Source organism: Gouania willdenowi, chromosome 15, assembly GCF_900634775.1.
Source record: "Gouania willdenowi chromosome 15, fGouWil2.1, whole genome shotgun sequence".
Classification (NCBI taxonomy): Eukaryota; Metazoa; Chordata; class Actinopteri; order Blenniiformes; family Gobiesocidae; genus Gouania; species Gouania willdenowi.
The window spans coordinates 33,885,461-33,907,130 of NC_041058.1; the positions used below are offsets into that span (position 1 = coordinate 33,885,461).

The window sequence follows — 21,670 nt, forward strand, 5'->3', positions numbered from 1 at the left end:
TACAAGATAGGAAATGGAATGGGTGGGGAGTAGTCGATAGGTTTCAAGTGATGCGATGTGAAATTGTGGTTGTGTATATTGTGCTTATTGTTGTGTTATCAAGCCAGTTTGGTGACCAGTGTGCGGCTTAGGAATAATGGTGGTGGCTGTGAGCAGAGGAAGAAGTGAGTGGAAATTCCATAAAACAGGTATTTGGGAACAACGTGTCTATGGTTGAGCCCAGTATGAGTGTTATCCCACAGCCCAAGGCCAGTGCAGCCCCCCGAACGCCCCCAAGATCCCAAGCCGAGAGGCAACCATCGCCCCCCCCCAATCGCCCCCCCCATACACACCCGAGAAAGCCCCATGTTTATTTTTTAAACCGTTGTCGTGGTTTTTGAAGACAGTGTTTTATTACCCGTTCCTTGTTACTTTTATGCTCTGTTCCCTGTCCTCCTAGACAGAGGTGTAACATGCGTCTGCTACACAGGTTAACAACAACAGTCACAGAGGCACGGTTAGCCTAGCATGTCGCCAGTTCAGCAGTTTTACACAAAAAAAGAGAGCAAAGGATCGTAATTTGTAAGTCATATAACATAGAAATAAGTGGTGGTAAAGCTGCAAACAAAACGTTACCTCACTCACTTAAGAAACCACCACACCACTGAGTATGCAGCATTTGAAGCTAACAATCAAGCTAATGCTAAAGCTAGTGGAAGCAAAGAGCCAGTGACTTCATTGGTGCTTTAAGATGTTTTGTTAGTTTTTCCTGTAGATTATTAATATTTTATAATGTGATTGTCTTTATTTGTAAAACCAAAATACTGCTGTGCACTTTATTTTTGTCAAAGAGCTCCAAACAGGTCTGCAGTATAACGTGTTCAACATGTTTAGTTTGTTTATAAAATGTGAAAAATGAAAGACTAAAGGAAATGATATAACTTAGTATTTTGGACAGCAATGTTCTAAACTTATTTATATTTGACATAACTACATCATGTAGAGTTTAAACAACAGTTTGTATTGTTTCACAGGTATTGGTCAATGTTTTACAATAAAATAAGATTGGAACATTCAAGCCGTTTAATGTCAATTAAAAAAAATATTTGGAATTGACAGGTCAGATTTTGTTAGCACCAGAGCAAAATTCAATGACTCCAATGTTGTCATTTTTTTAACAGACATTGAAAATGTATTTGAATGTATATGTTTACACCACGGTTTACAATTAAATATTTCCATGAACTGTAGGTTAAAATATTGATAAAACATAAATGTGTGTGGATGGTTTGTGTAGGACAGTTTGAAGATGAGCTGTAACAAGTTTGGAGTCAATGGATCAAAAATTGTGGGAGGAGATTATTTTGTGTCATAAATTTTACAGTTTTTGAAATAAAAACACAGTGATGGCCTTAATAATTTACAAAAGGTTTAAATGTACAAAAGTGTATTCAGTGTTGGGGCTACGTTTTGGTTGAAGTTGCCAATATGTAGCACATGCGGTTTTGAATTTTAACATTTTTGAAATTTAGAGGCTTGCTGTAGCGCCACCTTTAGGACGATTGAACTGTTTTTGCAGCTGAGGGAATCTGGGAGGCATGATTGCCACAGAAGAAGAAGAAGAAGAAGAAGAAGAAGAAGAAGAAGAAGAAGCATGGGGACAACAATCCTCTGTCTATTGTGAAGGTGGTACTCACAGCGAGCAGCTCTCCCACACACTGCAGAGCTTTCTTCTTTACAGACACTGCTGGGTCTCTGCAACGCTCTGACAGAGTTTCCACGTTCTCCGCACTCACGGGTATTACGCCATGTTTCAACAGGCTCACTAAGGCCTGTAAATACACAAGATAAGCACATGTTTCTGCTTCTCGTTGACATGTTAAATTATTATAAAGAACAAACATCAATCTTATTGTGTTTTTACAGTAGCAGGGTCAGAGTGGACACCAGTTAGTTGCAGAGTTAAACATATCATTGTTTCATGTGAAATAATAAAGGAAAGTGTATTGAGCAGTACCTGCAATGCCGACTTTCTTACATTCGTCTTTGAATCTTTCGCTCGTCTTAAAAGAAGGGCGAGGTTTTCTTTGGCTGTATAAAAAAAAAACATTTACATGGTATTTGAATAACATAACATTAGGTGTGAATAATACACATGGGAACATATTTAAAAGGATTCTCACCATCATAACCAGATGTGTCATTGCTGCTGATTTCCACAGTCCTGAAGGGCAGTGTGCCGTAGGTTTTTTGAGTCTTCTGGGAGCTTAGAGACACTGAAACATAGTGACGTTATTCTTAGCTAACCACTAGGCTTAGTGGGATGGAGTAAGAATATAACACAATTGTATTTAAATAGGGACGATTCGATTATAGCTGTAGATAAATTCCACCTCCTATCCTTTGTTAATGCATTAATTATAATATCTGATGAAAAAGCCCAACTGTTAATGTAAAGATGCTAAAACAACAATATACAATCATCACAACAGGCCTATAAATGACAAGCATACACAGTAGACCAAATTACAAATGACAGAGATTAGTGAAGCACTTTGGTGCCCTGTGGGTTGTTTTAAAGCTCTATAGGAAGTTAGTTGAAAACATAATTGTATTTGAAAATGTAATTGAGCCAAACCCAACCCCTCCTGTCACACAGCAGAGCATGTATTACTCCTGAGAATAGATACTTTCCATGCACATGTTGCTTCTTTCCTCTGCTCTTGTGTTTTCGTCATGTAACCACTTAATAATTAAAAGTCTAAATCATGAAAAAAAAAATACTGAAAGATCACAAAGATTCTCTCAGATTTAGCCATTTATTGATGCATCTACGTAAATGAGTAAAATGTTTACGTCGTGGGTGTGTTTTTCATATTTTGATTTACATAGGTCACATAAAGATTATAAATATTGCATTTACATTCCAATTACAAACTCATACTGCTGCTCTAACTTTTGTTACGTTAGTCAAAAAACAGAAAATACGCAGTGCTCAATCTGCACAATGGAATGATCTCAACTTCACACCAACATCCTCAGCATAATCTCTCACTTTGTGCTAAATCAGTGAGAATTTTGAATACAGTAAAACAATGAGGTGAATTGGCTTCTCAGTTTCTGTTTTAAAAAGGATGAAATAGTCGGTGTTGGGTCAGACTAAGCTCTACCATAGACAGGAACTGGGTTCGCTTTGGTCACCATTTCTTCTTGTTTGAGTCGAGGATTGCAACATTTCCAAAAGAAGACAGCTCGACACATGTTGTGTTTAAGTGATTGCTGTTTAAATCACTTTGAAATAACTAAGGTTGAACTTAAAGATGTTGATGTAAACCTCTTGTTTACAGAATAATGAAAAAACTTGTGACCAGAAAAAAAATCTGTGACCGCAGTGGGTGACAGTTCTAACTCTGAGGTTTGGTAGTGGACAGTGAAGCAGAGAAGAAGAGCTCTCCTAAGGGACCTTTATTTTCCATTAAACAGTGCGCTGACACGGTCTGGTGGCTGAAGTTAGCTCACTCACTGCCATTGACGAGTTCATTTGTCATTTCAAATCCAAACGTTCACCGACATTGACAAGTTTTTTCGTCAATTGCGTTTTATAACTGGGGTTGCTTAGAGACACTGTTACGGAGTTCTCCTGTAAATATGTAGGTCATTTGTTTATGTAGTGACCAGCTGGTGCCCTAAAGGTGGGAGCAGAGCACCTTTGGATGATAGATTAACCATGAAGATCAGCATTAGCACACTAGGGAGAAGCACGAACAAGGGAGAATATGGCGCTACGAAACGACATTGTGATGTATTCAACAGCTCACAGCAGCTAAAACTAAAACAGAACATGTCTGGACCTGAGTGGATTATTGATATTGTAGTGATTGTAAGGGGAAACCATCAACAAACCGATCCAAAGGGGTCGACTCGGCGTGTAGCGGAGGAAGAGGAAGATACATATATGCAGAATGACAGGGGGAGGAACTTGGAGGACGGCCTAAATACAGTAAGCAAATATACAACTGTGAGCAAGATAGTTGTATCTTGCTCACAACTATCTTGTTTTGATGGCAAAAATAATAATTTTGCCATCAAAAGCCCGGTCTCAGTGTTGTTTTTTAGGTTTTATTTTAGAAGGATGTTGAGATGTACAGTATAGGTGTCACTAAAGCAAAAAAAAAGAGCTTCAAATTCACAGAGATTTTTTCAGAAAAAGCCTGTTTTTTCAGATTTATGTCAGAAACTGGCGATTTGTGTGAAACTTCCCTCAATTCAACTGCTGAAGAACTAAACAAGCTTGAAACAAAAAAAGAAAATCTGTTTCCAGATTTCAGATTGTCATAGTACAAAATATTCTATGGGTATTTAAAAATCATTCAAAATGCTCCAAAATGGCTGGCAGTGAGGGGGGTAGCTGTTGTGAAAATGGCTGGCAGTGAATGAGTTAATCATGGACTGTTAAAGGACTCCCACCCAAAAGGACATCTATTTTCTGGGTTTTTACATCTTCAACTGTCTGTGATGACATCATCAATCAGGTGATTTCAAGAAGGAGGAACACGGGCTCTTAAACTGTAAAGAAGTCCCATTCATAAAAAGCAATTAAACAAATATGGTGCATAAATATTCTAATAAGTACATTTAGAAGATTTTTAGCCAAACATGTGAAAACAGAAGAAGATCCCTTTAACAAGTCTCAGTTATTGTTGAAAAAGAGGATAATAAAACACCAAAAAAAGAAAAAAGCAGTACCTCCTGTGGTCTGCTCCTGCTCCAGCACCGTCTGGGTTTCAGCTTGGGAGAGAGATGGTGGATTTAAGAACAGAGAAACATCAGAAATAATTTTGCTGTTTTTCACAAAGATAATTGAATACCTTGCTCTATTTCAGTTCACAATGCATTTTATGAATCGCTCCAAAGGACAAAACAGGAGCTGGTTGTTTATGATGCACGTTAACTAAAATTGTCCAGTGTAGATATGATTTCAGCAGTAAGTAGAACAAGTTCAAAGTGAAGCACGTCGGTGAATAATAATAAAATAATGGCTTGGATTTATATTGTGCTTTTTCGCCGAGACTCAAAGCGTGTTACAGAAACCATTATTTCAATCAAACCAATGGTGGTAAGCTACATTTACTTAGCATGTTTGGTAGGATTTGGGGAAGAAATTCACTCTAACATCTACACGGCATACAACACAGAGAATATTTAATCACATATTGAAGACACAGACAGCTCTAACTTAGTGCAGTCCTTAAAACAAATACACAAAGGGACTCCAAAAACACACAAAATGATGAAAGAAAACAAATTAAGACAATAAAAATACATAAAAGGACTCCAAAGACTAAGAACAGCAACAATAATAACACAAAAAATGACCCCAAAAACATACATTTTCAATTGAAGTAGGATTTGTTTCTCTGATGCATTTTAACATAGGCTCAAACTAGGAATGCTCATTGTTAACCGATAACCAAAGCTTAAAGCTGCAGTCTGTATAAATGTGAGACTTGTATGGCATGAACTAGAGGTTAGCTCGGGCCCAAAAAATCCAGGCCGACTCGGGCCAGCGGGCATAAAGCCCGATCCGACCTGAGCCGAGCCATTAACTTAAATTGTAGCCGCAAGCCCAAAGCAAACCCATCGTAAATTATTATTTTATTGAACGTATTGCTGCCAAGAGATTAGTAGCACGGTGCTTCGCACGGCGAGAGGGAGGGAGGCATGCACCACAGCTCTGCCTAAAAGGTATTGTAATGACGTGACTCGAGCCGTTATCACAGTTTTACAGGCTTTAATGGATGTTGTAGTAACGCCAAAAATAAACAATCAAACACACAAAGAACCGCCTTACACCATCATACACTCACACCACCGTGGAAACAAAAATGTTCACTCTTTTCCCCGCTTACGCCCGCCCTTTCCCCAGCCTCCCAGCCAATCAACACTCAGAACACATGTAAACAAAGACACACATTGGCAGAGAAAACTGCACGTAACCAAGATGCCTTCACGGCCATGGGAAATCTCAACATCAGTTAACCACTGAAAACGCACCAGTCCGTTACAGCATCGCAGACCGGGCAGCCTGTGCATGGAACGCAGAACTTACTGAAGCACGCAATCATATTTGTTCCCTGCACTCCAGCTCAAAAGTTGGGTCAGGCCAAGAATCTAAACTCTAAAATGAACCACGTTCCCCCTCCCCTTCCTGACTTTATCTCTTGTTATTAGAGCGTTTTCTGATCTTTTAGAGATGGATCTCACTAGAGCAGGTGTCACTAACCTTTCTGAAACTGAGCTACTAAAAAGGTACTGAATAATCTACCGGTTTTATATACACTTCTTAAATACTACATTTTCATGGTTTCACTTTAAATACTAGCAGTAACCTAGTTTTCATGCAATTGTATCATTTTCATTACATTTCATGGGAAATCTTTGTTCATATTAATTAGCCACAACTTTTTAACTAATCATAAAAAGGAAAATTTTACAATTTTGTAATATTTTTGAAAAACCCACTTTACATTTTCAAAAAAAACACATCAGATCACAATCTGCAGCTTCTTTAACAAAATCCTATCTGTTAACATGTTGTTCCTCAGCTGCACCTTTAACAGTTTCTGGGTTCAAAGCATGCACAGTGTTTTGTATGTGTTGTGTTTTTGGAGGGAACCCATGTTCCTGGTGTTCCTCTGTGACTGTCTGAATAAAAGATCTGTAAGAAAATAAACATGTTTATTCTCCTTAAGTTTATCACTATCTGCAACACTTAAACAAATTTGCCTCAATTTCTGAGTGAAAATAAACATTTTAAAATAATTTATTACAATAAATCAAGTTGACTTATACTCTATTAAAGCACTGACTACATCTGTAAGCAGTATTTATCTCAGATTTTAGACAAAGCTCATTGGTTAATAGTGCTCTGTTAGAAGAGGTCTGAGGGACCCTCTTACGGTCCATGCGAGCTATGTTGGTGGTTGCTTTTTCTCCATAAAAACCAGTAAAAAAGAGAAATTAAGTGAAATCCTATCGTTGTTTAATGCTGCTCAGCAGCGTTGAAGGTGTTGGCATCAGTTATCGGTTAAAACATTTTTTAAATGACCATCCTGCGCTCAAACGAAGCAGATTGTCTGAGAAAATGTAACCAAGGACAGTTAAAGCGCTCTGTGTTTGCGTGTGTAACTAGGGCTGGAACAATTTAATTTGAATTCTGATTAAAATGTAATGACGCACTTAACTTTTTTCAATTTTAATACATAGAGATCGTATATTTTTAGTCATAATACAGATTCTTCTTGTCTTTATTTAAATTGCCAAGAAATTTTTAAAGTAATATATTTTCTTCTTTTAACCTTCTTACAAACTGTTTGAACTGATAAACCAAAATAAACTGCACATTTCTTCATTCCTGGCTTGGAATATACATATTTCTCTTAAAGCATGTGTGTGTGTGGGTTTGTGTGTGTGTGTGTATTGACGGTTCAGGCTTAATTTCGATGGTTATACCACGGGTTCAGGGCTCTGATGTTGTGGGAAATCAGGTGATGTGTTTCTATTAACAGATGCTGACTCTCCTCTACACGCCCGTGCACGGACGTGAACAGTGTCTGGTTGAAACAGGTTTGTGGTTAAAGAGACATCGACTTCATTCAGGTCAGACGAGTTCAGGCCGTGTTCTGTCGGCTTGGGTCAGGTGTTCTTTTATTGGCCTGATTAAAGTTCTTCTCTCCCCGCTGCTCTTGGTTCAGTCCTGAGTGTGCATCTGAACCGGAAACTCTGACATCTAAACAAGCATCATTAAAACAGTCCCAGCACCCCCTATTGTTTAAGCAGAGTATTGAAGCACATGCTGTGCTCGATCCATTTTAAACCCCTCTTATTTGCATATTTTAGACGATTTATGATATATCCTCACATCCCTATGTGTAAACATGACTTATCATTGTACTCTTGTAGAGACTGTTTCCTGAATGGATTGAATGTATTACTAAGGTTTCCGTCTAGAGAATGTGCCTCTAATTGTTATCTCGTTTTCAATAAACGTTATCTGTGAGGCTAATCACTTTTCCAAGTCCCTAGAATCTATACGGCCAGTAATAAGACACAAGATCAGGAAAGAGCTGTCAAACAGAGCAACGTGACCGGAACATCTGACCAGGGACAGGGCTGTCGTCCTGAAGTTGGAAAATTTCAGGGTTAGAAGGGTGAGACAGTATTGCCAAATTAAGTCTCCCTGAATAATATCTTAATTAGTCCAATAGAATGTCACTGGGTTAAACCCTTGCACTAGGACTCTTACCTGTTAGAGAGCTTGTCTTGATAATCCTGTAAGAGGTTTAAAACAGGACATCTAATAATGTGATGTGTGTGATGCGTTAACTCACTGGCAGAGAAGAGGTTGTGGATAGCCTGAGTGACGTTGAATGATGGCAGCTCCAGGCACTGGGCGAGGCATGAGAGGGCGTGGCCTTGGACTGTGGGAGAGCTATCCATCCGACGGGCAAACAGAATGTCCTGAATGAGGAACTTGTGTGGAAGGAAGACCGCGAGTTCTGCTTCCTGAGATTCATGGGGAACCCTTTCTGTTTGCTCCAGTAAAACCATCACCACGTCCACTGAGAACAGGCGGTGCACCATCTGCACAGCAGAGATCATGCAATGTCCACTGAGCATTCTGACGGATTCTAACCATCACACGGTCACTATGAAAACATTTTTCACCCTCTAGGTTTCACGCTCATTTCTGAGATCATATTATTTACATTTTCTTAGAACCAATTGGTGTAGACCAGGGGTGCCCAACAGCTATTTGTGATATATTTGGTTGGGGGGGGGTAATGATTGTAAATAATCTAATTTTAATATTTAAACCATTACAATTATGAAATAGTGATTAAATATTTGTGTAATATTAAAATACAATAATATTGATGCAGTAACACTATGGGGCAGATTAAATAAAAGGTTTAGGGGTATTAAAATATGTGCAAACGCCAACCCACACGTCACCCTGCGCCCACAATCCATTTAGAGCATTTTCCTCTGATAAATATGTAAAGTAGGCAGATCTCAATATGGGGCGCAAAAAAAAACTCAGGCAGGTGTAAACTCGCACACAGATATCATAGCATTGACGCAATACACAGCAGAGATGGAAAAAAGGCTCCATTTAACATTTCTAGTGTAAAAAAATTTAAATAAAACAATTGTCAATATTAACACCACTGAAAGAAAATGCAGAGTAAAGTGTGTGTGAGGGACAGAAACAGCTGGAGTCTGGTGTGGCTCCGTGATGTCGCTCCGAACTCTCATATGTGAACATGTGCCTGTGCCATCACTGCGTAAATTAAGCATCTGATCAGCTGATTCTGGTCTGATGCTCCTTCCATCAACGCGACACGAGAGTTTGACGTCAAAACATCATTGAAGCGGTGCATTCATAACGTGCACAGCATCGTCTCTCCACAGCAGCCACACCAGACTCCACACACACCGCCTCAGGTGTGAAACTTTTTCTCTCCCTCAAACACACTTTACTCTGCATTTTCTCATTCAGTGGATGTTAATATTGACTATTGTTTTATTTAAATTATTTTCTTATACTAGAAATGTTCACTGGAGCCTTTTTTTCCATCTTTTCCATGTTTTGTGTCAACATTTACTGCAGCTGATCTCTGCGTGTGTGTTTGCACCTGCTTGTCAGTTTTCCGGTGCTAAAACAATCACTGCTAACAGTTCCAGATTTGATGAATTGCAATGTGCCCACTGCATTAATTTATTTGCATTTCCTCCTCCCATTTTTGTGCTCCCCTTATGAGATCCGCCTACTTTATTTATTCATCAGAAGGAAACACGCTAAATGGATTGGGGGCACATTGTGATGCGCACTCCTGATTCCCTGGGGTTTGTACCCCTTATTAGTGTGTGGAGTGACATTTGCACAAGTTTTAATACCCCTAAACCTTCATGAATCCGCCTCTTAATGTAGCGTTTCCATTCCATTATGGGAACAAAAACTGTGTTTATGTGTAATGGTCTGCAGTTTGTTTATCTCAGATCATCACACAGCTCAAATCCACAAAAGCTCCAAACGCAGCTGCTCACTTCATAAAGACCCAGGTTAAAGAATCCAATCATTATAACAGGTTGAAAGGGCAAAACAAAAGGAAGATTGAGAAAGTAAAAAATGGTTAAGAGAAAGATGACAAAATGTGAAAAAAGTTGCTTTATAAACCCAGGATGACCAGTAGAGCCAGTAAGAACAAACAGTAGAACCAGTATAAACCTAGTGTAACTAACAGAAGCAACTAATAGCAGTTCAAAAATTCTGGAAGGTATGACAATTTATAATTTTTTACACAACTTCTTTACTGTATACACCACTGACAAGAACAATATCATGTCAAACGTGGAATGAGGAATAAAGCATTTTTTCTCATGGTCACCTTTGACTGTCTGGAGAATTTGTAGAGCCACTGGATGAAGCAGGCGTAGTCTGTGCTCGACATATGAGACGCCAACATTCCCACAGCCTGAGCTCCATGGCTTCGAAACTCACTCTTCTCCACCATCTACACAACATAACACACATTCAGACAATATTTTATCACATATTAATGACACAGGCGACTCTAAATTAGTGCTGCCCTTAAAACAAATACACAAAGGGACACCAAAAACACACAAAATGATAGAAGTAAACACAATAAGACTACAAAAATACATAAAATGGCAAAAAAAAATACATGGAAGGACTCCAAAGTCTGGGAAAACAACAATACAAAAATGACCCCGAAAACACAAAAATGACAACTGAAATGGACAAACTGACAGGAAAATATACAAAATGACTCAACACTCAAAACAATAACAGAAATGTACACAATTACAGCCCCTGTCTGTGGAACAGTCTGCGGAACAGTCTGCGGAGCAGGGCTGCAGAGAACGTTCATGTTCAACACCCACCTTTTTAAATTAGCTTTAAACTAATCATTTATTCATTTTAGCATTGTTATCTTTCATGTTTTTTGTTATCTTTTGTGATTTTACAGTTTTAGTAGTTTTAGGATTGTTATCTTTTATGCTGTTTTTATCATTTTAGGATTTTTATGTTTTATAGTTTTAGGATTGTTATCTTCTATGCTGTTTAAAACTACTCTGCACTAGGGGCTGTAATGGGCCGTGGCTGCAGTGGTGCTGTCTTATGTTCCTCAGTGTTAGTGAATAGCTTCTGCTGTTTTGCTGGACTGGGGGCTCTGTGCCCACGGTCTGTGTCCTGCTCCTGGTGCAGACTGCTCCTTGTTATGTCTCCTTAACTCTGTGCCCAGCCATGTGCCATTGTCCTTATTTTAACCTGTGTGTCTGTGTGCGGTGGGTGTATTTTTAATTATGTAAAAGCCCCTTGAGTTTACACTGTGTTGTATGAAACGTGCTTCTCTTTATAAATAAAAAGTGATTGATTGATTGATATTGTATGGCAGACATAGGCGACTGGCGGCCCCCAAAACAAATGGAATTCATGAGTTTTGAAGTTACATGGAGCCCAACAAAACACACAAAACTCCAGACACAGAAAACAACAGCATAATGTCAACTGAAGTACACAAAATGTTAACAAAGACACACTAAACAGTCATTTAAACAAAATGACCACAAATACAACAACGTACACAAAATGACTTCAGACACACAAAGTAACGAAATTAAAAGTTTTAACGAAAGTGGCCAATATGACGGAAAAATACACAAAATGACAACAACACAATAAATATAACAGAAGCAAACATAATGACTAAAAATTTGCCATATTGACAAGAAAAAAGACAATAACTTCAAAAACACACAAAATGTCTAAAAACGAGAAAAAAACACAAAGAAAACCCACACAAAAAGGACAACAAAAACAAAACCCTTTGTTCTTTCCTGTATTAATGCTCAGAGTGGTCATTATTTTAAATGCTAACATAATTATGATAATGTGGCCCTCAGATCTGATACAATCATGTTTGTGGCCCACGATGTGATAGAGTTGCCCATCCCTGTTGCATGGTGTCTATTCTTTCATTATGCACAATGGAACTGTCTTTTCAATATTTTCTTTTTTTTCAAATTATTTTGGGGCAAGACTTCATCATCATCAATCTGATTGATCATTTCTATTCCCACCATGAAGAATGTACTGTGCAGCAGAGACTGAAAAGTTGGGCCCTTAACAGGAAATATCTCCTCCTGACATGAGTTTGTTAGATTTTCATTTGTCCAGGCTGAGTGTTTGTTTGATTTACCTGGAAGCAAATGTGCTGGAGAAGGATGGTGAGGAAAGGTGGCGCCTGCTCCTTGAACGCATCCACAAGATGACTAAATAGAAAGAGAAAGGGAGGTCGTTACTTAACCAACAGTAACATTTTAATGACAACACTAGAGTAGAGTGTATGTGCTTGCTGGACTTTTTTTTACTAACATCTATTTTCATTTTAATCAAATAAAACTTAGCAGGTGCAAGAGGGCACACATTTGCTGAACATGAAAAAAAACATTTTTATTGGTAAACCACGATGTTGATGCTAGATAAGTAAACATTCATTTTATCACTTAATTTCCTGTCTTTTTTTTTAATTAAAAAGTACAATTATACAAATAAAAAAATCTTATTACAAATAATTCTGTTACATTAGCCATCTTAAAACAAAGATTCAACACTTTTGTAATGCTCAAACTTACAAGTGAAAGCTACTATGAAGTGATTTCAGGGTCAAAATCTGATATTATAGATAAAATAAAAACAGCAGAGAGAAATAAATAAATAAAAACATGAAATTAAAAAGTATTTTCTGAGCAAACAACTAAAAGACATTGTCTTTTTGCCTCAGGAGTTTGTAAATTCTTGAAAATAATCCACGACCTGCAGCTAAAAGTGCACAAAGATGGTCCTCTACTGAATAAATACATCCCCTTCAAAATGAAAGTAATACATTTTTTGTTTTATTTTTTTAATAAACATATCTGTCAATACAATAAGCAAGAAAAGTGTATTTAATTTGTTTGTTTTAAGTAACATGTTTCCCAAACAAAGACTGAGAAAACAAAACAAAAAATGACCCAGAAAACACAAAACAACCAAAATACACAAAACGACCAGAATATACCGTATTTTTCAGTCTATAAGGCGCACTTAAAATCCTTTAATTTTCTCAAAAATCGACAGTGCACCTTATAATCAGGTGTGCCTTATATATGAAATTAACTACTGTGCTTCAACATACTGAACTGAAAAAGTGAGTGTATTCTGTATTTTGTGTTAAACCTGAACAACGTTGAGAGTTATTGTTAATGAGTTGAATAAAGTTTGACTTATCTGACTATTTTATTTACTTAATAATAATAATAATAATAATAATAATAACAAACCGGTGCGCCTTATAGTCCGGTGCGCCTTATGTATGAAAATAGACCCAGTCAGACCCGTTCATTGAGAGTGCGCCTTATAATCCGGTGCGCCTTATAGTCCCAGAAATGCGGTACACAAAACTATTTTAAACACACAAATAGTCTACACAAAATGTCTATTAAAAAAAAAAAAAAATCATTCCAAAACACACAAAAGCAACAAACAAACTCTGTTGCTTTCTGTGTTAATGCTTTGATTGGTCTCTGATTATTCTGACAAATGTTGATCATGTGGTCCTCAGATCAGATACAACCACATGTTTATTCCTCTATTGAATAAATACATCCCTTTCAAAATAAAAGCAACATGTTTACCAAACAAAATTTAAGGCGTGGTCGCGGACTGCCAGGTTGGTGTGGTTAGGAACAAGAAGGGATGGCTTTCCCCCATTGCCCTTAGTCATCATCAGGATTACCAAGAGCAGCCGATGGAACACTCGACGCAGAGACTGCAACGCGTACACACACACACACGTGCACACACGCACACACAAAAAGAAAGCCAATGAAAAGAGAAAACAGAAAAGGTTAAGAAAAGTTATGAGCAACATGCATGAAATTATGTGGTTAAATTATAACAACTACAAGGTTTGCATTTCCTGAAGAAAATGAAAGTGAGGATGAAAGTGCTGGCCCACGTCACATTGCATTAGCTTAGCATTGGCTAGCAATAGCAACACATTAGCATAACATTAACTACCTTTAGCATAGCATTAATGTTAGCATTAGAATTAACTATTAAATCTAGCATTAACTTTAGCCTAGCATAAACCTAACAATAGCATTAGACTAGCATTAACAACAACCTAGCAATACCTTTAGCCTAGCAATAGCATTACCTTAACACAAACCTAGTGTTACTTTTAGCCTAGCAATAGCATTACCTTAACATTAGCATAGCATTAACCTAACATGAACATAGCATTAACCACCTTTTGCATTAGCATTAAAGCTGTAGTTTGTAGAATCCTCTCTCCATTCCATTTTGAAATCAAAACTGAGCCTCCCTTATGTCTTTTGTGAACGCTCCTAGCGACTTTTGTGTATAGACTTGATCTTGTATGAGTGAAGAGTTTTCTGGTGTTTTAGAGACTGTAACATGAATGTACGTATCACTGTAGTTACTGCCCTGAGCAGCGGCTGCTGCCGTCAGCTCGTCCCTGCCTGAGAGCTCACAGAGGGGGCTGTGATCTCAGCTGCTGCTCAGGGCACAGTGACTACCATCACTCCACATCCAGACTGTAAAATGAATTCACCTTGGATAAGCTTCTCTTAAGTTTACACGCGATTTATCCTACCTGTTTTCTCTCTCTCTCTGACACCAGTGTGTGTGTGGGGGCGGACCCTGCGCAGTCACGGGTATCCATGAGGACACAAAGTGGTTCTTTCCTCCTCAGTATTTGTGACTTTATTCTGTTTTTTCTCCACCTCAGTTTGCCTTTTTTTGCTTGATTTGTCGTGTAGCTGTTGTGTCTAATGAGCAGCCAATAGAAACGTTAAATTTAGTTAGGGTTTAGTTCAATTGTAATTTAACTTAAGTAATTAAAAACTTAATTGTAATTTACTTTGAGGGGAAAACTAATAATAGTAATTTGATTGTAATTGGAAACAAATCCGGTAACTATAATCGTAACTGAATATGGATAATTGAAAACGTAATTGCATTTGAAAATGTAATTGATCCCAACCTCATTTAGAATGCTTAAATTTGGGAAGAACTATTTAGTTCGGATTCTGAGATGGATGCGAAATGGTATGAAAAGCAGTCTAATGTGTGACTTTTAACTATAGTCAGTGTAAATGCGGCTAACGCTAATGTTGGTCCCTGATCAGTGACACTTACCTCATTCTGGTCTCCATGTGTTGGTGAACAGAGCAGCTGAAGGCCATAGAAAGACATTTCTGGAATACTTCTCAGTTCAGTGACGTCCCTGTATGGAAATAAGGCAATAATGCATTCCTCAGCTCCTATGACCACTAAAGCATTGGTTCTCAACCTTGGGTTCGCAATACACTGGGAGGCGGTCACCAGATGCCTTCAAGAAACAAAGAATATTTTTTTAACAATTTGAACCCATTTTTTTCTTATATTTACCCGTTTTCTGCAACTACACCAAACTTGCCATATTTTAACCTATTTTTATCACTTTTTCTTGCCATATTTGTATGACAATTTAACCACATTCATGATTTGTTATGCCCATTATTTGCCAGTTTAAACTAATTGTTCCTACTTTTTAAATTACATTACCCCAGTCCCCCATTCCTGCCACTTTTAAGCCAATATTGACACTTTGAAACCTCGGTCTGTTTTGCCACTCTAATTTGCAACTTTTAATTAATTTCTGTGGTTTTTAAGACCCCATTTTTCGTCACCTTTTATTTCTGGCCCAAATAATAGTAAACTTTCTGGATAACAGTGGATATTATTCAGATGAATAAATAAATGTGGTTATCACAGATTCATAGAACAATGGACCATCATTTTGCTGACTTTATAGATGGACCCCAAAAATCTCTCCCCTTTATTCCCCCTTATAGATGGTCCTGTCTCCACATGACTGTTCTTCAATGTTCATGTCTACAGTGGGGGTCCCCGCTCTCTGGAACTTTTATTTTGGGGGTCGCTATAGGGCTGAAAAGGTTGAGAACCCCTGCTCTGAAGGATATTTCAAAACAAAAGATGTGTAAAAACTCACTGTGGGGGGTGAAAGCTTGGCTCGCCAGTAACAGGTTCAAAATAGAGCAGCTTAGTGAAGATCTGCAGAGACAGGGATGAGGAGATGAGCACTGCTCTTAAACATGAAGGCAGAGCAGCATTAACAGAGTAAAGACTTACCTGTGAGCAGCTGATAGCACTCTGCTTTCTGTCTTTGAGGGGAAATGTTTGTAGAAGTCTGAGGAGGCTTTGAACCAAGACCACCACAGAATTTCTGAGCTTCATCAAGTCCTGTCCGGAGAAGAACATCTCTCCTTCGTCCTCCTCATCCTCGTGTTCCTCTACTTGCTTCTGAGAATGAGAATACAGCACGGAATAGCAGCAGATCTGCTAATGATAACTGTTGAGCTCAGTAATAGTGCACAAACAAATAGATTGTTATATTTCCCCAAATATTTTTATAGAGAATTTAAATTTTAGAACCACTGTGTATACTAAGGATGTGAAAATCAATCAATAGTAATCAGTATCTAGATACAAATGCATGGAATGCGAGTGAATCGATTCATTCAGTGTGGATCGGTACAATTTATGGGTAAAATCGAGATGCATCGGTCACTGCGTGCCTGCATCGGTAAAATCCATGGTTGCTTCGATGTTTTTCATCCATCCATTTTCTGACCCACTTGTTCCTATTTTCAGGGTCGTGGGACAATTTGTTCATGTTCTATGTCATTCTATCCTGTGTTTCCGAGGCACAGTGTATGGACCATCACTGCTGTACGTTTTGTTTTTTAACATGGACTGAAGCCGGGAAGCACATTTCATTTCTACTGCAACAAAGTTATAAAAACACAGGGGTCAGCAAGAGCAGCAGCTATAGATGAGATTCATAACGCATATAAAAACTACAAATCAGACGTAGACAGATGGTGAATTTGACCAGATCCAGGTGGATTCTAAAGAATCCTGTGCTGCTAAACCTTACACAAACTGAGGGATTCACTCATATCGATGCTGCTCCCCCTAACTCAGATTCCTTTGGGCTCCAGCAAACCTGGTGAAAAAAGTATCTGAAATAACTTTGTCCAAAGCAATACTCTGGCAGCTCCCTCTACCCGTGATGAAGCCATAACTGACGCCAGATCTGTTTTCAAAAGTGTATTTTATTCTTTGTTTGTCTTATCGACATTAAATATGACTCATTGAGGGTATGTTTACAGCAGCTGTGATTAGTGACAAATATTAGTTGCATCTTTCTTTATACATGCAGTTATTATTATTCATCTATCTATCTATAAAAGCAAGGAATCTGTGTGTCTGTCTGTGCTTCAAATATCTCTGGTGTTCAGGAACAGTTAGAGCTCATACGTGCTACATAGCTGCAGCTTGGTTCAAAGCTGTGCAACGTCACATTTGTATAGTTAATGAATAATTTCATAAAATTGTCTACCGCGAGCGAAGCAGAGCACGTGTGTCCAGAGCCAATCACTGCACAGCTCCGCTCCGGTGCACGCCAGAGCCAATCACAGTGGCGAGCTCGACTCACTTGTGCAGCCAGAGCCAATAGATGAAGAGCTGGAGAAGCTACGTGAGCACGCACCAGACGTGCTCGCACACAGTCAAGAAGACACAGACCACTGATATACTGTAGATGCTCCCATTGCATTGTTTTTTCATCTAATTTACAGAGTTGTTTGCTTTACGTGACACGGCTTTATTTTAGTCGCATCTGTGCACAAACAAGAAAACCTATGTACGAATGGCAAAAATGTCGGCAACTGCTTCCTGAGTCTACCGGCTCAGACAGCATCTGCTGTCTGTGTTTGTGTGTGAGCGCATGTTTTGTTTATTCAGCCCGAGCATGTTAAAAGAGAGGGTCCTACAGCGGAGCGACGCACTCCCGTTTACTGTCGCTTTCACAGCAGACACTTCTGTCCGTTTCAGGACACAAAAGTGCACGTGTGTGTGTTCACCCCACCTCAACTGTCCACCTGTCAACATGGACTATAACGTTTATTTTGCCAATCATTCAAAATGGCATACAGCTTATAACCGATCTGCTCCGGTCACATACAGTCTCTCACTCCGCACATGGTGGATCGACGACTACAGCATTCATTCGCAGTTAAAGGGACACGAACACAGAACCAAGATAATCACCCCTGCACTAAGAAATGTTAAATGCTAAATAAATAGTTCTATTTCATCCTTCCTGACCGCCATTCAAGCACTGAAGGATACCATATCGCGCATGCACAGGTCAAGTAGGTATACCAACAAAGACACGTGTGACCCCTGATGACCAAAAGGTCTATATCTTCCGGTGTCAGAGGATCTGTTCCTTTACATCTTCTCGCTCGCAGATATTGGACTATCAAAGTAGCTTAAAATTGAGCTCGTCGCTGGTAGCCTTGAGACTGTTGTCGGAGCTGTGTCTCTAAACTTGCCTTCCAAAGGCTGCAACGAGTTTCCTTGGATAACTAAGGTTGGTCGCCACCTCAGTATGACGATTACGGTTTTCTGTTGTTGCTGATGTGCTATGGCGTGGGGCGGCCACTTGGTTGCACCCATACTGTCTGTTGACAGCCCTTTTGTGTTCGGTGATAGTGTTCACTGGAGCCAGTTTATATCCCGGTAGCACACGTTTTGTCGGTGTGCACGCTTTCTCCCCATTTAACCGTAGATCGCAAACTAGTAGCACTGTGGCTGTACCGGTTTATTTTTATAGGACCCATTGTCGGTGACGGCAGTGTGTGCGCTCCCTCTCCCGTCATTAGGGTGTGTTACGACTGTGGCCGTAATGGGAGTTTTGTATTCTGTTTGTATCTTGTATTCTGTTTTTGGAGGAGAGTGAGTGCTCTGTCGTCGTGTGAATCTTTGTCTGTCTCTTTTTGTCCAGTGTGAGTGAGTGCTGTGAGTGGATCTTTGTGTTCCAGGTGGTGCTGTCTGATTGGAGGAGACCAGCTGCACTGATTGGTCCTCCACCTATAAAAGGCAGCATGCAGCTGACTACAGGAGGAACCTCTGACAGCAGCACACCTCGTTGTCCCCAGGCTCCAAAGACTGAGACCTTTGATTGTAGTTATGACTTTGTTCAGTTTCTCTGCCTTTGTTATTTCCGTCAGTGATTTTCTGGAGCTTTAGAAAAGTGAGTGCTAGACTGCCTCCTTAGTTTTGATCCCGCTTTTTGTTCTTTATTGCTTTGTAAAATACTTTTGAAACACCTATAAATTGTAAATATCCCTTATGTTTGTTTGTTTAATCATTTATTTGGGGACTGGGGACAAATACCTTCCTTTGTAGTATGGTGTGTACCTACCTCCTAGATGGGTGCATAACAGGGTGTTTAGTAGTCTGAAGGTGTGTGCGCTCAAATCAGCTTGTAAGCAGCGCATTGTGGTTTTTTGTTTATGTTGGGCGTTCACTACTGTGCTGCCAGTATAGCAGCCTTGTGATCGGAAGACGGTCATGATTTCTGTCTCTCCTGTCTGGGTCTTGAGCATTTGAAGGAGGGCTTGTCTGAGAATCCCTGCATGAACTGCAGCTACATGCCTTGGGTCATGAGGGCTGCTGGACTGGCACAGGTGGAGGAACTCTTGGGGGGAAGCTCAACAGAGTATTTATCTCCTCCTCAGCTTACCCCGGCTCAAGGGCTGACCCCTCCTGACCAGTTGAAGTGTAACGCGGCAGAGACCAGGGGTGCCCCAACCGTAAGAAGCCCAGGGATTCCAAGCTTGCATCCCGAGTGGACCAGCTTAAGATGGACCTTAATTAGATGAAGGTTGCCTTGTTCCTAAAGCAGACTGAGGCAGGTAAGGGCAGTGTTGCCCTGCCTGCTCCTCCTGATGCTACCACTGTTATCGAGGAGGACATCCTCTCAATGGCAGTATCTGCCACAGAGTTTGGAGTGTATGGGGATGCACTCTCTCAGTGCACTCTCTATGTTTTACTGAATTATGAAATTGATCAGTTGGTCTCAATGCAATCAACCGAATTTTTTCGACAAAAAGAGCAGGCAGTGGTGAGCCCGCCTGTCTGAGCAGTACGTTTGCAGCTGGATATACGCTCGACTCTTGGGACAAGTGGTGAGTTGTGTGTCTATTGATTCTTTCCATAGAGGACATGGAAGACATCTACATGATTGGAATTATGATAGCAGGCATGCTGCTGATTTGAGCTTGAAGCTTTCTGACCTATTGCAAAGTCCGTATTAGGTTGGCAGCTGTTCTGGGAAGGCTGCCAGTCCTTTCTGAAGAATGGAGCAGGGCTCTCAGACTCGTGATGAAGGCTGTCTCATCTATCCACCAGGATGCTGTGCAGAAAGGCGCTCACTCACTCCTCCTCCTCCACCTCGAACTTTGTTTCTGAACTAGATCTACTCAAGGTCGTCACACGTCATCTGACTGTATCAGAATAGAGTGAAGGGATTTTATTTCAACACCTTTGTTGGTCCGCCGTCCGCTCTCCCTCCTAGCAAGCTATAGGGGAGGCGGGTGAAACGCCGACAAAAGGATACAATCCTTTCCTCTTCCCCGACCGCTTATTTTTATAAGCTATTAAAGTGACAAACGTACGGTTTTCAACCCATATTTACAGGTTTTTATATCCCTGCTTTAATTAGGAATAAAGATGTTTTGCAAAGAAAAATGATAACCCTGATCTGAGGTTACCCTTTAATAAGTCTGCTGCTTTAAATAGATCATCGTGTCGAGCTTAGGGTGTTCCATCTAAAGAACCTCACGATTCAATTACGATTCAGGATGCTGAATATTCAACAATTATCACAATTTTCGTTCAGGGTTTCTTTTAGGGCTGGGCGATAAGGCCTTTTTTAAATATCTCAATATTTTCAAGCTACATCACGATACACTGGTGTTTCTTGATCAATACCTGTAGGTTTAAGCTTAATGTTCTTAACTTTTCTTTATACATTAATTGTTGCACTATATAACAGTTTATTTATAGGAAGCCCATAGTAAATTTAAAATTGGGTAAATTTTACATTATTTATCATTATTCTTGTTTAAAGCACTTCTTTTGCACTCTAAACTTTTTGTATATTGTTTGTTTAAAAGTCATTAAATAAAAATACAGATGTTTTTCTGAACATGATGAATAATTGTTATTAAAATAATAATCCAAATAATGGTGATATTATCATTTTGGCCATAATCGTGCAGCTCTACCATGACGTCCCACGTCTTTACTATTAAATGAGCTTTTAAAACACAGCCATATAAAGTCTGCAGTGATTAAATCACAAATTCATTTCTTGTATCGATACAATCGATTGATTACCTTTTAAAATTATTGCATCATCACAAAAAACCACCCTATCTTTAAGGAGTGAATGTGGAGGAAGTAGTGTACTTTGTTACCTCCATGTCTTTGTGCTGATGCTTAGCACGTTTGCCCTCTGCATGAGAACTCTTCAGGACGTCCTTCTTGCGTTTCTTTCCCGAGTCGCAGGGCCAGCAATGATTAGCCATGTCTGCACACGTGTCCATCAACACCTCATGGAAAACCTGGTTGGCGATGCTTCCTGTGGGAAAAAAACTCAGTGTCCAACACAACCAC

General features: G+C 39.3%; 1 protein-coding gene across 3 annotated transcripts in view; it reads right to left on the reverse strand.

The window, feature by feature from the left end:
• The window catches only part of ncapd3 (non-SMC condensin II complex, subunit D3), an 84,286-nt gene that overhangs the window by 55,539 nt on the left and 7,077 nt on the right, over nucleotides 1-21,670 (reverse strand). For 2 of the 3 annotated variants that reach the window (XM_028468600.1, XM_028468602.1), the window contains exons 4-15: nucleotides 21,472-21,635; nucleotides 16,271-16,441; nucleotides 16,131-16,192; nucleotides 15,275-15,362; nucleotides 13,747-13,880; nucleotides 12,270-12,342; nucleotides 10,431-10,556; nucleotides 8,370-8,622; nucleotides 4,726-4,767; nucleotides 2,163-2,255; nucleotides 1,997-2,070; nucleotides 1,677-1,811 (exon numbers count right to left, since the gene is read on the reverse strand). In XM_028468600.1, coding sequence (XP_028324401.1) covers nucleotides 1,677-1,811; nucleotides 1,997-2,070; nucleotides 2,163-2,255; nucleotides 4,726-4,767; nucleotides 8,370-8,622; nucleotides 10,431-10,556; nucleotides 12,270-12,342; nucleotides 13,747-13,880; nucleotides 15,275-15,362; nucleotides 16,131-16,192; nucleotides 16,271-16,441; nucleotides 21,472-21,635 — 1,415 coding nt within the window. The remainder of the gene's footprint in view (nucleotides 1-1,676; nucleotides 1,812-1,996; nucleotides 2,071-2,162; nucleotides 2,256-4,725; nucleotides 4,768-8,369; nucleotides 8,623-10,430; nucleotides 10,557-12,269; nucleotides 12,343-13,746; nucleotides 13,881-15,274; nucleotides 15,363-16,130; nucleotides 16,193-16,270; nucleotides 16,442-21,471; nucleotides 21,636-21,670) is intronic. The other variant, XM_028468601.1, reaches the window with a different exon arrangement.